The 17,102-nt window shown below is 40.7% G+C and overlaps 1 protein-coding gene across 1 annotated transcript in view; it reads right to left on the bottom strand.

Annotated features, from left to right (window-relative positions):
• stpg2 (sperm-tail PG-rich repeat containing 2) overlaps positions 1 to 16,874 on the bottom strand; it is a 219,172-nt gene extending 202,298 nt beyond the window's left edge. The window contains exon 1 of the mRNA XM_041257083.1: positions 16,762 to 16,874. Coding sequence (XP_041113017.1) covers positions 16,762 to 16,867 — 106 coding nt within the window. The 5' untranslated portion in view covers positions 16,868 to 16,874. The remainder of the gene's footprint in view (positions 1 to 16,761) is intronic.
• Between the last annotated feature and the right edge of the window lie 228 nt (positions 16,875 to 17,102).

Here is a 17,102-nt window from a genome sequence, read left to right as displayed (position 1 = left end):
AAACCCGGTGGGTAGCACGAAGGATGAAATTGAAATGGTGGAAATGACAAATGACTGCTTCCTAACACAATTTGTCAAGGCACCGACTAGAGGGGAGGCATGCCTTGATTTAGTCTTTTCAAATAACGAAGACAGAATAACTAAAACAGAGGTCAGAGAACCACTACCTAACTCAGACCACAACATGGTCTCATTTGAAGTGTTTTTTAAAACCCCAAAAGTAAAGACTAAAGCTAAGGTTTACAATTTTAGAAAAGCAAACTATGAAGGTATGAAAACAGACATAGATTGGAGTAAAATAGAGAAAACATCCACAGAAAAAGGATGACTGTTCTTCAGAAATGTAGTACTAGAGGCGCAAAACAATTGCATCCCTAAAGTAGACAAATCTAAATGTAAAACTAAATTGGTCTAATAGATCAATTAAAAAAAATATTCAGCTATAAAAGGCACTTTACAGAGCATTAAAAAGGGACCAAAAAGAAAGTACACAGAAAGAGTACACAGAACTCCAAACGCAAGTCAAAAAGGAAGTTAGAAAGGCCAAGAGAGAAATAGAAATGAACATTGCTAAGAGAGCTAAAACCAATTCCAAAATGTTTTTCCAATGTTACAACAGCAAGAGAACATTCAAAGAGGAGGTTAAATGTTTAAGTACAAATGGCAAAATCGTAGATGAAGAAAAAAAATAGCAAATATATTAAATGATTACTTTTCACAAAACAGAAAGTACTGATTAGAGGAGAAACCTCAGAATGCAGTGTGGTAACCAGTGGTGTACCACAGGGATCAGTATTAGGTCCTCTGCTATTCCTAATATACATTAATGGTTTAGATTCTAGCATAGTAAGCAAACTTGTTAAAGTTGCAGACGACACAAAAGTAGGAGGAGTGGCAAACACTGTTGCAGCAGCAAAGGTCATTCAAAATGATCAAGACAAGATTCAGCACTGGTCAGACACATGGCAAATGACATTTAATAGAGAAAAGTGTAAGGTACTGCACGCAGGAAAAAAAAAGTACATTATAAATATCATATGGGAGATACTGAAATTGGAGAAGGAATCTATGAAAAAGACCTAGGAGTTTTTGTTGACTCAGAAATGTCTTCATCTAGACAATGTGGGGAAGCTATAAAAAAGGCTAACAAGATGCTCGGATACATTGTGAAAAGTGTTGAATTTAAATCAAGGGAAGTAATGTTAAAACTGTACAATGCACTAGTAAGACCTCATCTTGAATATTGTGTGCAGTTCTGGTCACCTCGCTATAAAAAAGTTATTGCTGCTCTAGAAAGACTTCAAAGAAGAGCGACCAGAATTATTCCGGGCTTAAAAGGCATGTCATATGCAGACAGGCTAAAAGAATTGAATCTGTTCAGTCTTGAACAAAGAAGACTATGCGGCGACCTAATTCAAGCATTCAAAATTCTAAAAGGTATTAACAATGTCGACCCAAGGGACTTTTTTGACCTGAAAAAAGAAACAAGGACCAGGGGTCACAAATGGAGATTAGACAAAGGGGCATTCAGAACAGAAAATATGAGGCACTTTTTTACACAGAGAATAGTGAGGGTCTGGAATCAATTCCCCAGTAATGTTGTTGAAGCTGACACCCTGGGATCCTTCAAGAAGCTGCTTGATGAGATTCTGGGATCAATAAGCTACTAACAACCAAACGAGCAAGATGGGCCGAATGGCCTCCTCTCGTTTGTAAACTTTCTTATGTTCTTAATATTAAGATGTATTACAATGCACATTGCCTTATTCATGAACTGAATGCTGATATTTATGATTACCAAAAGTAAGAAATGGTCTGCACTGAAAAAATGTAAAACAGCATACTTTCTAACTAGAACACAACTAATGAAAGTAGTTACTATTCCTGAAAACGTTATTACCATAACCCTGGTTCCCTGAAAGAGAATGACAACCATTACCGAACAGAAAACAGCCCACTGTCAATCACTGAGCATATATAAAAAAGCTGCCCTATCAGGGCCCTTCTGTGAGGGGGAAGTCCCTCCCATCTCGTATTGAAGAGGGATGTCCACACAGTAACATATCGCCATTGTCTTTCGAAATCAGAGGTATGCTGGGGACACTACCTTGAAGGGTAATGGATGTCATTCTCTTTCAGGGAACCAGGGTTATGGTAATAACCTAACGTTCCCCTTTCAATGGAATGACAACCATTACCAAATGGGAAGCTGTACCAAAGCTATCATTGCTCCAGATTACCGACAGTACAGCCTCACGGCGATAGCAACAGAGCCCACAAGACGCCTAAGTGCATGCCACCTGCAACACCCTAGAGCCCAGAGAGGGTCTCGTACGGTTTGCCACATCAAGGCGGTAAAAACGCACAAATGTCTGACTACCTGTCCATGTAGCAGCATTGCATAGCTCATCTAAGTAGGCGCCATGAAGGAAAGCCCACGAAGTTGCCTGTCTCCTTGTAGATAGGGCCGTAATATCCCCCGGTAAGGGGAAGTCCATCTGTTCATATTCCAAGCATATAGCATCTGCCACCCAGTGCGCTAGACGTTGCTTCGATAGAGCCTGACCTCTACAGCAGGACCCATAGCAGACGAACAGCTGGTTGGACTGTCTCCAGGAAGGCGTCCTATCAAGGTAACAACACAGAACCCAGACCGCGCAAAGCGTGTGCTGTCTACAGTCCTCCACTGACTCATGCGGGGGAGGTCTGAAAGTTTCCAAAACCACCGGTTGGTTAATATGGAATGATGAGACCACCTTTGGCAAAAGGCTGGATTTGTCATCGATAGATAGCGCATAAAGCTCACTTACTCGTCTGGCAGATGGAATAGCTATTAGAAACGCCACCTTCAAGGAGACAGGGCACAGCTCTGCTGACGCCATGGGTGCAAAAGGGGGACCCATAAGGACCTGCAGTACCAGTTCCAGATTCCACTTCGGGACCATGCTTTTCATGGGAGGAAAAAGCCTCTGAGCCCCTTTAAGAAATTGCACTGCCAATGACATTTGTCATGACGCACTGATATTGCTGCCAGGTAGACCGTCAGAGTGGAAGTGGATTTTCCCCGCATCAAACAGTTGTTGTAAGAAGGTTAATATTGTCTCAATAGGGCCTGTCACTGGATCGTGACCTTCAGAAATGCACCAGTTTTGGAAAACTTTCCATTTATATGAATACTCGGCTCTAGTGCTCGGCGCCCTAGCTGACTGTGGTGTCTCTACTACTGCATCTGGCAAACCCAGTCTGGATAGACGGCTCTGTTCAATGGCCAGACCCAGAGTTGGAGCTGGGCTGGGTTCGGGTGCCATAATAGCCCCTCCCCTTGGCTCAGGAGGTCCTTGTGTAACGGGAGCTGCCACGGTTGACCCGACAACATGTCGGAGAGGAGAGCAATCTAGGGGTGCCTCTGCCATCTGGGTGCAACCAGCAGAACCTGTCCTCTCTCCACCTGATCCTCTCTAGTGTTAGGGGTAATAATGTTAGCGGAGAGAATGCATACAAGAGCCCCTGTGGCCAGGGGTGGGCTAGCGTGTCTACTGCCAGGGGACCCCTGTCTTACTCCATAGAGAACCATAGGGGGCAATGAGTGAATCAAGTTAATTGTTTACGTGTCCTTATAACAATGGCCTGGTTCTGCTTTAATTTATTATCTTTGTCTCGTTAAGACACTTGGGTATTTCTATTACAAACACCTGACTGGTTAAAAGGGAGTCAGTTTTTGTGTAGAGAGAAGAGAGAAGGGTGTGCTGTGTGTGTGTGTGTTTGTAGAAAAAGTATTTACTAAGTTACTGCTTTTGAAGAATAAAGAAAACACTTAAGGATATATCAAAAAGCCGATCAATGCTGCAATTAACATGTTTAACTGAGTTTGAAAATTAATAGAGATATATTGAAATCTTTATGTCCACCCTCTGGATTACTGTTCATTGGCTCAACAAGTCGTTCATATTTTACCCTGGGATTTAAACGGAATATTCGTCCAAGCTACCCCTCCATTGGTAAATCGTTTGTTGGATGGGCATTTCCAAACCAGAGTAATTTTGTGGTGTATTGGTTCCTAATGCTGGGTGAGATCTAACCAATTTACTACTTTTTTCGTTGCTGGATTACTTTTCTTTCTTTTTTTTTTAATGAACTATTTTTTTTTTATTTTTCTAGTGTTTTTTCCTTAATAACCTGGATTTGTTATATAACTTTGTTCTGGTCAAATAGCAAGTTTTGATTCAGGTACAGCCTGGGGACTTTCTTTTTTTCTTTTTTTTTATCTTTTGTTTTCTGTTTTTTAATTTAGTTTTATTTTATTTTTTGGGGGCTCTGCTCATTTGACGATCAAGGACTCAAATTGGAGACTCATTTTTTGGGCCAATTGATACATTCATTGATTTTGTGGGGATGTGATTTATTTTTTTATTTTTTTTTGCTGCCAGTTTTATTGTTGTCCAGTATTGCTATTCTCTGTTTGGCTTGTTTGATTGGAATCACTACTGTCTTACCCAGCGTTTATTTCTTGGAAGTGGCACTCAGCTCGCCTACCTTTTGTAATGTAAGGCCTATTGCGGGTGGGAATATAATTGTGATCAGGTAATATAGAATAATTTTGATTGACCTCTAGAGATGAGTTTGTTACATAGTATCCTGCACCAATGTGCTGCACCCTGCACCTCCTGTGCTATACCCTACTCCAATGTGCTGGACCATTCTTCTGGTCCCCTGTGCTGTATATTTCTCCCATGAACGGTACACTGCTCCCGGTCGCTGTACTTTGCTCCACTATGGTGAACCCTGCTAAATTGTTCTCAGCTGTACCCTGCTCCCACGTGCTCCACCCTGCTCCCACATGCTCCACCCTGTAGCCTGCACCCGCGTCCTCCACCCTGCTCCCCAATCCTGCACCCTGCTCCAGCGTGCTCTAACCTGATCCCGCGTCCTCTAGCCTGCTCCCCCGTGCCCTACCCTGCTCCCGCATCCTGTTCCCTGCTCCCTCGTGCTCCAGCGTTGCGTCCCGTAGCCTGCTCCCGCATGCTCCAGCAGCTCAAAGTCAAACAGCCGCGTGTTTTTTTCTGATAACAAACAAGCTGAAACTCGGAGCAGCTGATTCAAATTCAGCGCCGTTTTGAGACACGGGCGAGGGGAGGAGCCAACAGCAGAGCAGAACAACGCAGTTAAACGAGGCAGTCTTCCCAGCGACAACGAGTGGAAGCGACAGCGAGTGGGAGAAGTACAGGCGTGGAAAAGTACAGAGCAGTTTCGAAGCAGTTTGAAAGCAGGCTGACAGCTGCAGAAGAAACTAAACTTCAAAAAAAACCTCAACATGGTCTTCAAGCCAGTAATCTGTGACACCTGCTTGATGTGGGAAATCCGAGAAAACCCAGCGGAGCTAAACCAAGTGTGCGTAAAGTGCCGCGCGATCCAGGATTTGCATAAACTAGTAAGTATGCTAGAAATGGAGCTGGAAGAAGTGAGACAGCAACAGGATCTTGAGGAACTGGCACACCCACAATTCATGGAAGTCTGCATCACCCCTAACAGACTGAAAGCCACCAGGGAGATAGAAGGTCAGAACAGCTGGGTTCAGGTAGGCAGAAGCAGGGAAAAAAAGAAACTTCGTCAAACACAACCACCAGAAATCAAAACAACCAACAGATTTGAGTCACTTCAGAATTTTGATGAGCAGAACCAACAACAAGAGAATGAAAGGAACAACATCCAGGACCCTATTGACAGTGGTGACCAGACAGCAAAAAGAAGGGAGGTCATGATTGTTGGGGACTCCATATTGAGAAACACAGCAAGTTCAATTTGCAGTTTGGACCCCCTTACTACAACAGTGTGCTGCCTTCCAGGAGCCTCGGTCAAGCACATCACTGAAAACGTGGACAGGCTCCTAGAACGAACAGGAGACGACCCGGTAGTAGTCGTCCACATCGGTACAAACAACATTGGAAGAGACAGACCAAAATCCCTGCAAAACAAATTCAGAGAGCTAGGAAGGAAATTAAAAGAGAAAAACCAAAACTGTGGTATTTTCTGGTATACTACCCGCACCTTGCAAAGGACCATATGGACAGCTGGAAATAATTAATCAAAACGAATGGCTGAAGACGTGGTGCACACGGGAAGGCTTCACCTATCTTGATCATTGGACCACATTCTACAACGAGGACTATCTGTATAGACGGGATGGACTGCATTTAAATAACAAGGGAACTAGTCTACTCGGAGAAAAGATCCTCGAGCAGGTTCGGAAGCATTTAAACTAGAAAGGAAGGGGGGAGAAATCAACAAAAAAACAGAAGGGAGACCGCATCAAAACAAGAACAACAACTCAGGTAAGACAACCATTAAATGTATTTATCTAAATGCTAGAAGTATCAGAAACAAAATTCTAGAACTTGAAGCTACTGCACTAACAGGTAACTATGATGTGATAGGTGTTACAGAAACGTGGTTATCTGAGAGTGATGGGGACGAATATAATATTTGTGGGTATACACTGTATAGGAAAGACAGGCAGGACAGAAGAGGAGGAGGGGTAGCGCTATACATAAGAAACAGTCTTGAAGCCCAGGTGTTAAACCTGGACAAAGAAAATAAAACCGAATCAATATGGGTCAGAATAACAGACAAAAATTCAAAAGGCATAATAATAGGAGCATGCTATAGACCGCCAGATTCAGACGGTGAGCAAAATAATCTGTTATACAATGACATTAGAAATGTGTGTAGCAAAGGAGAAGCCATACTAATGGGGGATTTCAACTTCCCCCAAATAAAATGGGAAAACCCGGTGGGTAGCGCGAAGGATGAAATAGAAATGGTGGAAATGACAAATGACTGCTTCCTAACACAATTTGTGAAGGCACCCACTAGAGGGGAGGCATGCCTTGATTTAGTCTTTTCAAATAACGAAGATAGAATAACTAAAACAGAGGTCAGAGAACCACTGGCAAACTCAGACCACAACATGGTCTCATTTGAAGTGTTTTTTAAATCCCCAAAAGAAATGACTAAAGCTAAGGTTTACAATTTTAGAAAAGCAAACTATGAAGGTATGAAACAGAGACTAACAGAAGTAGATTGGAGTAAAATAGAGAAAACACCCACAGAAGAAGGATGGTTATTCTTCAAAAATGTAGTACTAGAGGCGCAAAACAATTATATCCCTAAAGTAGACAAATCTAAATGTAAAACTAAATTGCCAAAATGGTTTAATAGATCAATTAAAAAAAATATTCAGCGAAAAAAGGCACTTTATAGAGCATTAAAAAAGGACCAAAAAGAAAGTACGCAGAAAGAGTACACAGAACTGCAAACGCAAGTCAAAAAGGAAGTTAGAAAGGCCAAGAGAGAAATAGAAATGAACATTGCTAAGGGAGCTAAAACCAATTCCAAAATGTTTTTCCAATATTACAACAGCAAGAGAACATTCAAAGAGGAGATTAAATGTTTAAGAGATACAAATGGCAAAATCGTAGATGAAGAAAAAAAAATAGCAAATATGTTAAATGATTACTTTTCACAAGTTTTTACAAAGGAAGATACTGACAACATGCCCCACATGTCATCCAGTTCCTATCCAGTTTTAAATAACTTTAGCATAACTGAGGCAGAAGTGTTAAAGGGACTAGGAGCTCTTAAAATAAACAAATCCCCTGGGCCGGATGAGATCCTCCCAGTAGTACTCAAAGAAATGAAAGAAGTAATTTACAAACCGCTAACCAAGATCATGCAGCAGTCTCTTGACACAGGGGTGGTACCGACAGACTGGAAAATTGCAAACGTAATACCGATCCACAAAAAGGGAAACAAAACTGAACCAGGTAACTACAGACCAGTAAGCCTGACTTCTATTATATGCAAACTTATGGAAACTATAATAAGATCCAAAATGGAAAATTACCTATATGGTAACAGGGTACTGGGAGATAGTCAACATGGTTTTAGGAAAGGGAGATCGTGCCTAACTAACTTGCTTGATTTTTTTGAGGATGCAACATCGATAATGGATAATTGCAAAGCATATGACATGGTTTATTTAGATTTCCAGAAAGCTTTTGACAAAGTCCCGCACAAAAGATTAATTCTCAAACTGAACGCAGTTGGGATTCAAGGAAACACATGTACATGGATTAGGGAGTGGTTAACATGTAGAAAACAGAAAGTACTGATTAGAGGAAAAACCTCAGAATGGAGTGTGGTAACCAGCGGTGTACCACAGGGATCAGTATTAGGTCCTCTGCTATTCCTAATCTACATTAATGATTTAGATTCTGGTATAGTAAGCAAACTTGTTAAATTTGCAGACGACACTAAAGTAGGAGGAGTGGCAAACACTGTTGCAGCAGCAAAGGTCATTCAAAATGATCTAGACAAGATTCAGAACTGGGCAGACACATGGCAAATGACATTTAATAGAGAAAAGTGTAAGGTACTGCACGCAGGAAATAAAAATGTACATTATAAATATCATATGGGAGATATTGAAATTGGAGAAGGAATCTATGAAAAAGACCTAGGAGTTTTTGTTGACTCAGAAATGTCTTCATCTAGACAATGTGGGGAAGCTATAAAAAAGGCTAACAAGATGCTCGGATACATTGTGAAAAGTGTTGAATTTAAATCAAGGGAAGTAATATTAAAACTGTACAATGCACTAGTAAGACCTCATCTTGAATATTGTGTTCAGTTCTGGTCACCTCGCTATAAAAAAGATATTGCTGCTCTAGAAAGAGTGCAAAGAAGAGCGACCAGAATTATTCCGGGCTTAAAAGGCATGTCATATGCAGACAGGCTAAAAGAATTGAATCTGTTCAGTCTTGAACAAAGAAGACTACGTGGCGACCTAATTCAAGCATTCAAAATTCTAAAAGGTATTGACAGTGTCGACCCAAGGGACTTTTTCAGCCTGAAAAAAGAAACAAGGACCAGGGGTCACAAATGGAGTTTAGAAAAAGGGGCATTCAGAACAGAAAATAGGAGACACTTTTTTACACAGAGAATTGTGAGGGTCTGGAATCAACTCCCCAGTAATGTTGTTGAAGCTGACACCCTGGGATCCTTCAAGAAGCTGCTTGATGAGATTTTGGGATCAATAAGCTACTAACAACCAAACGAGCAAGATGGGCCGAATGGCCTCCTCTCGTTTGTAAACTTTCTTATGTTCTTATGTGCTTATGGAAGGCACGAGAATATGGAGGCGACCTCCGTGGCCTTGTGGGACCTCTCAAGGCTCACATCAATGGTCGCCCCAAATGTCTGCCCCGGTGTAATGGGGGAATCCAGTAATGCCATCCTCGGTCTCCACGGGTCTTTAGCATGACATCCGTTGTCCTGGAAGGCTTAGACGGGCAGGTTGGGTTCTTATTCTCCTTGGTGAAGGTGGAACCTTGCACCAATACCGTGACCGTGTCCCTGATAGTGAGGAATGTGCCTATCCCCACTTCTTGGGCTCCTGCAGTGTGCAGAGAGGAAGTCCTGGCATAAAGAAGGGCTTGCTGTGGGTGCCCATACGTCTGATGTCGACGCCATGAAGGACAGCTCGTCTGGGCTAGGAGGTCTAGGTGTTGGGGATAGAGAACAAGACTGTGGAAGTTGTGGCTGCCCGGTGGTAGGGGGCAGTCTGCCCTGCGATTTTAGTAGTGTCTCTAGCATCGTCTGGTGAACCCTTACAGTCTCCACTAGCTCTGCAAAGCACCGCTGAGCTGAGTTTGGGTGTCTCCAACGGGGATCGTCTGCGCCTGTGCGGGGAAGGGGAGCAGTGCCTGCATGGCAACCGCCTGTCCTCTGGTTAGTGTCCCCTCGAGCATTACTGCCTCAGCGGTGACCATCTCGCCTCCCGAGAGGTGATGTACCTCTGTACCGGTGGTGGGGAACGTGAGAGTGACCGAGGTGTGCCGGAGAGCTCTCTGGTCACTGTAGCAGGGGGGGTCCTAGAGGACCTCTGCGGAGGCCCTTGGACCACTGACCTCATTCTCCCTTGGCTCAGGAGAGAGACTCAGCTGGGGATAGGGCTGCTCTCCTGCATTTAGTTCATTTAGAGCACTTTCTGCACAGAGAGCAGTCCAGCTCACCTGCCAGTGCTTTGGCCGGATGGTCTGGCCCTAAGAATCTGGCACAGGACCAGTGCTCGTCCTGCCTGGGCAGCTTCGCCGCGCACTGGTCACACTAGTGGAAACTAGCGGAGGACCCTGTCGACTGCACTGAATTGGCATGGTAGGAGGGGCTGCTGCACTCAGTGCAGTGATCGAGTAGTCTGTGCTGAGTCAATCTGTGCCGAGGACGGTGCCGATGGGTAGCGCGGTTGGTGCTGGGCTGTAGACGGCTCCGAAGCTATTCACCAGTGCTGAATCAGTCAGTGCCGGGATCGGCATCATGGAGACCACTGTCAGTGTAGTGCAGTCAGTGCCGGGCTGTAGACAGCTCCAAAGTTATTCAACGGTGCCGAGTGGTCAGTGCCAGGAATGGCACCGGAGAGAGCACTGTCGACGCTGAGTGGTCAGTGCCGAGTCAATCGGTGCCGAGGTCGGTGTCGATGTGTAGCGCGGTCGGTGCCGGGCTGTAGACGGCTTCGAAGCTAGACACCGGTGCCGAGAGGATCGGCGTCGAAGAAATCGCTGTCGGTGCCGAACAGCCTGTACGGAGTCAAAAGGTGCCGACTTCAGTGTCGATGGTAGGTGCGGTCTGCACAGGGCTGTAGGTGGCGCCGAAGAAGGTTACACCAGTGCCGAGTCAATCAGGGCCGGATAAGCGCTGTTTCTTCAAGCCTGAAGGTCGGCGGGAAAAACCGGGTCGATGCCATAGTATGCAGCGGATTCAGTCGACGTGGTCACCGAGGGCAAGCTCAGCCGTGCTAGGTGAGCCCGAGGCTTGAGAGGGGCGCTAGGCCCGAGCTGATTTTCTTTTGTTTTCGTGGTCGCTGTGGCCGATTAAATAGCCGTAGAGAACGATGCTGCGAGCCCGTGGGGTCTCCTTACAGCACCAGAAGAGCTCACCACACGGTATCTAAAAACTACAGGAAGCCTCGTGCAGTGAAAGAGAGTAATGTATCACAATATATTCGAGCATCTTGTTGGCCTTTTTTAAGCTTCCCCACATTGTCTAGATGAAGACATTTCTGAGTCAACAAAAACTCCTAGGTCTTTTTCATAGATTCCTTCTTCAATTTCAGTATCTCTCATATGATATTTATAATGCACATTTTAATTTCCTGCGTGCAGTACCTTACACTTTTCTTTATTAAATGTCATTTGCCATGTGTCTGCCCAGTTCTGAATCTTGTCTAGATCATTTTGAATGACCTTTGCTGCTGCAACAGTGTTTGCCACTCCTCCTATTTTTGTGTCGTCTGCAAATTTAACAAGTTTGCTTACTATACCAGAATCTAAATCATTAATGCAGATTAGGAATAGCAGAGGACCTAATACTGATCCCTGTGGTATTCCACTGGTTACTTCACTCCATTCTGAGGTTTCTCCTCTAATACTATAACAAGAACAGCAAACGTGTTTATTTTTTCTTCATTTCAGCGCTTTGTAAATGTTTTCAACTTGACTAAAATAATCGTAAAATTAAATATAAACACACACACACACACACACAGAGCAAACCTTTTTTTCTATATTTCAGGGCTTTCAAACTTTGGCTTTCATTTCCAGGAACAAGACTGTGAAGAGTAATAGTTTTACAGTGCGTGCCAAAGTCGGCCTACCTAATGTTCGTATTTTGAAAATGTTTTGTAAACAATGTTTTTTTGTTGTTGTTTTTTTAATTTCAGTTAGCACAACTGAATTACGAGAGCCACATTTTCAGTACTGCCCAGTAGTTGTAGCCCACAATGACACAAAAGTGTTTCTAAAAGGCCAGTCATGTGAATGTACTCAAAAAATCATGTAGATAGATTTTGCCACAAGATTCCCACACTATAAAGCACTTTAATGATAACACTCAAATGGTTTTCAAATATTTGTCATCGGAATCTTTTTCAGTTCAGAAAAGCTTTGATCTCTATGTATTTTCTTAGTCCCCTTAAAAAAATCCAGGTCACGACATCTACAGTCTTGTACAACCCAAAAACACTGCCTGCAAGATTGTTAGCCTAGTTGTTTAAGTCGATAAACTCAGCTCTTTTCAGTGCTTTTGTATACATAATTTAGTACTACTAAATGCCTGCATGCACCACCATCCATATTCCAAACAACTGTCAGGACTAAACATAGTCTGTCTTAGCCAGCAGCTGGATGGAGGCATTGAAATGTGTAATCCACCGCTTTAACTGTCTTGCTTGTCAAAGGGACAGTCCCTGCATACTCAGACAGCGCAGCTATACATGCTAAAATGTATCCTAAAACCATTGTTGATGTTTGAATACTGGCACATCTCCAGTTCAACCATGTTCTATTTCTCTTAAAAATACTCCCTATTTGGTTTATGCATCGTGTAAGCGTACCGGTCTGTTTACAAATTCTGTTAATCAATTTGACACTTACAGCACGAGAACATTAAAAGATGAGGTTAAATGTCTAAGCGATAGAAATGGCAAAATCATAAACGAAGAAAAAAAAACAGCAAATATATTAAATGATTACTTTTCACAAGTTTTTACAAAGGAGGATACGGACAACATGCCCCATATGTCAACCTGTTCCTATCCAGTTTTATTAAATAATATATTAAATGATTACTTTTCACAAGTTGTTACAAAGGACGATACGGACAACATGCACCACATGTCAACATGTTTCTATCCAGTTTTAAATAACTTTAGCATAACCGAGGCAGAAGTGCTAAAGGGTACTAAAGAAGTGCTAGGAGCTCTTACAATAAACAAATTCCCTGGGCCAGATAAGATCTTACCAATAGTACTCAAAGAAATGAAAGAAGTTATTTACAAACCACTAACCAAGATCATGCAACAGTCTCTTGACACAGGGCTTGTACCGACAGACTGGAGAATTGCAAACGTAATACCTATCCACAAAAACGGAAACAAAACCGAACCAGGTAACTACAGACCAATAAGCCTGACTTCTACTATATGTAAACTTATGTAAACTATAATAAGATCCAAATTGGTAAATTACCTATATAGTAACAGTATCCTGGGAGACAGTCGGCGTGGTTTTAGGAAAGGGAGATTGTGTCTAACTAACCTGCTTGATTTTTTTGAGGATGCAACATCAACAATGGATAATTGCAAAGCATATGACATGGTTTATTTAGATTTCCTGAAAGCTTTTGACAAAGTCCTGCATAAAAGATTAATTCTCAAACTGAACGCAGTAGGAATCCAAGGAAATGCATGCAGGCAATAAAAATGTGCATTATAAATATCATATGGGATATACTGAAAATGAAGAAGGAAAATATGAAATAGACCTAGGAGTTTATGTTGACTCAAAAATGTCTTCATCTAGACAGTGTGGGGAACCTATAAAAAAGGCAAACAAGATGCTTGGATATATTGTGAAAAAAGTGTTCAACTTAAATCAAGGGAAGTAATGTTAAAACTGTACAATGCATTAGTAAGACCTTATCTAGAATATTGTGTTCAGTTCTGGTCACCTTGCTACAAAAAGGATATTGCTGCTCTAGAAAGAGTGAAAAGAAGATTAACCAAAATTATTCCAGGTTTAAAAGACATGTCCTAGACATACAGGCTAAAAGAATTGAATCTGTTCAGTCTTGAACAAAGAAGACTACGCGGCGACCTGATTCAAGCATTCAAAATTCGAAGAGGTATTGACAATGTTGACCCAAGGGACTTTTTCGACCTGAAAAAAGAAACAAGGACCAAGGTCACAAATGGAGATTGTTTACCATTCCCCTCTATTTACCCTTTTACTGTAACAATTTGTTTTCTTAAGATCAAAATTGACTTGAAACTACAATCTTTAAAATGGTTACTTTAAAACTACACACATGGTCCTTAACAGAGGTAAAACTTCTGTAAAAAACTATAAACACGTGATAGGAAGGGATAGGGCACTTCCACAACGTCCTTAGCACACTGGGGGAACAGTCAGCCACACTCGCAATTCTCTCTCAGTTTGTTAAGATACACACAAGCACTGACACAGAAAAGGTTTTTAGTGTTTTATTTTAAAACTTCTTTTTCTTCAGTTTAAGTAAATACATTGTAACAAGTCTACATAGCGGCAGCCGATAGTCAAGGTTTGTATTCTTTTTTTTTGGACATTTAAATTTTTTAAACTCAAGACACTTGGTACGGACATTTCAGAAGCTGACTGTGCTGTTTTACACGTGCTTGTACATCCAGCTGTGTAAAACAAATAATGCTATAAGGGTTTTTAAAATGTTAACTAACAATGTATACAGGGTCTCACATTATTATTATTTTATTTATTTATTTATTTATGTATTTATGTGTTGGGTTAGGCATGTACATTTCTTAAACAGGTTGCACCTTATTTTGTAACATTTTTTTCACATTTCTCCCCTTTTAAATAGTTTTTCATTTTTAAGTAACTGCACTGCAGTTAAAACTTATTTTTACCATTTACTGCAACGATTCGCCATTGGTTCTGGACCGTTTCTTATCTTCTAAACTGAGCGACCAGCAGCACCCTTAGCACATGACCAGCAATTCTGTTAGCCAGTACTGGGCCCCTAGTTTTTATCTTCCATGCGGCGCACAGTTTAGTGTATTACAGTGTTCTCTTTGCCTCAGACACAGACAAACACAGACACATTTAAGATGTGTAGCATTTTATTTTAAAAATGTTTTTTAAGCAAATACATTGTAACAAGACTAGCATAATGGCAGCTGGTAGTCAAGGTTTGTATTATTTTTTTATTGGGCTTTTTAATATTTAAACTCAAGACACTTTGTAGGAACATTTCAGAAGCGCTGTGTGTTGCTTTACACGTGCTTGGGTCTCAAGCTGTATAAAATAAATAAGGACATAAGGTTTTTAAAATATAAACGTAACAATGTATACAGGTTCTCACATTGTATTTGTTTATTTGTGTATTTATTTATGTGTTGGGTTAATAAGTATTTACATTTCTTAAACAGGTTGTTCTTTATTTTAAACATTTTGTCTTTTTTCAACAGCCACATTTATCTGTTTAAGACCAGCCTGTGTCAGTTTACTTCTGTAAAGGTCTATTAAGCTCTGTACATACAGCATCTGATCCTTGTTAATTTTAAAACACTGCCTTTTTTTAAAACAGACACCCTTCTCTGTGTAATGTACTTGTTTTTAACAATTTTCAAGGTTGCCATATTTTTTCAACACTTTATACATTTTTATTTTCCCTTTTTACTCATTTTATTTTTCAATACTTGATACATTTTAGTTTTTTCACATTTTCAAGCTTGCTTTATTTTTCAACACTATACATTTTTGTTTTTCTTCCCCTAATTTAAACGTTTTTTATTTTTGTACCCATTTTGTTTTCACCCATTTTACTGCTCCTTTTATTTTTCTGAAATAAAGAATATAACAAACTGTATACCCTTGTTTTCAAACGTATTTTATTTTTCTAAAAAGCTTATTTTCTTTTCTGAAATAACACACATAAGAAAACAATCTACCACCCGTTTACCCATTTCACTCTTACAAATAAATAAAAATTAAAAAATAATACCCAAAAACGTTGTTTACTTTCCCATTTAAATATGATAAACTACAACCATGGAACATAGTTTCCATAAGTGCATTAAAAACGTGTTTTGGATACTTCACCCAGACAACACCCAGGATAGATTTTCTCCCATATTTTGCTCAAATCTGTACTGTTAATCCCCTTATTCCAGCAAACCTTTACTTTCAGCAAGGTTTAGGACCCAGGGGAAGCCTATGGCAGGCATGCATTCAGTGCTGGAGGCAATAATACCTATCGGTAGAAAAAAATATACTAATGTCAAGCTTCTTGGACAACAACATATACTCACATAATCCTAAGCAACACTGGTAAAAAGCAGACTTTCTGTAAACTATGCAATGGGAGCAAGAATGATGTGTTGTAGCACGTGAGATCCCAAAATCACCAAAAAGCCACTGACTGTCGGAAAACAAGCGCTTCATCGACATCTTTCGTTACCAAAGGAAAAACAGAGATCAAGAAAGTTACATATGCAGAGACATGTTCCCTGACTCACAAATTGCAAAGTATTCTAAAGGAAAGTCACACAAATAGCGAACGGCGTTTCTATTAACATTTCAGCATCGACATTGCTTTAGAGATTCAGATTTATTGATAATACGTGCTTTTATATACAGCAATAGTATGGTCATTTAAAATAGAAGATAGTTGACAATTAAATGCTACTGATTGTGGTATTTATCCGACACATATGTGCATTTTAATCAATAACGTTTCAATACCAAATTGTTGTGTATTTTGGCTTCTTTTTTTTATTTTTTGGACCTGTTTACGAAGTATTGGCTGCTGCCAAATCAGCCACCTGCATCTACAGTACAATAAGAACCACTGGGGCAAAGAGGGCACTGGATTGTGAAGCCTCTCATGTTTGTTTTTAAAAGCAGTTATAAAGAGCACCGTATAACAGTCTATTCTACCAAGTTATAAAGCTGAATATTATGCGTTTGTCTTATTAAGCGGTTGAGCTCCAGGAAATATTCCATGATAATTTAAGCCCTGTGTACATCCATATCCTATTTTTTTCCGTTTTCACATTTTCACTATTGTGTATTGCATAGGGCAAATAAACAAACAAAAAACTTACGGAGTTGCTCACAGACTGTACAGTACCGACCCATTACAAAACGTCCTTACCTGCTTTTTCTATTAGCACCTGCGAAACATCATATGATCCAGGCCCCAAATTAGGTGTTGTACTTCCCACAGTAACATCGGTCAGTCTATGAGCCCTGTCATACATATCGAAATAAAACAATAATAATAATAATAATAATAATAATAATAATAATAATAATAATAATAATAATAATAATAGCGATAAAAGTGTCGAATACAATAAGTTTAAAAATATCCCAAGAAAAACAAGTGACCTAGCACAACACGTTTACTACTAATATTTGTATTTTTTCCCTGCAAATGTAAGTACTAAAGGTAACCAGGAAAAGAAATCTACAGTGTTTAGTTCCCCTTGTTAC

Source organism: Polyodon spathula, chromosome 1 (assembly GCF_017654505.1).
Source record: "Polyodon spathula isolate WHYD16114869_AA chromosome 1, ASM1765450v1, whole genome shotgun sequence".
Lineage (NCBI taxonomy): Eukaryota > Metazoa > Chordata > Actinopteri > Acipenseriformes > Polyodontidae > Polyodon > Polyodon spathula.
Note: the sequence above shows the minus strand (reverse complement) of the source record. Positions and strands in the feature narration are given on the sequence as shown.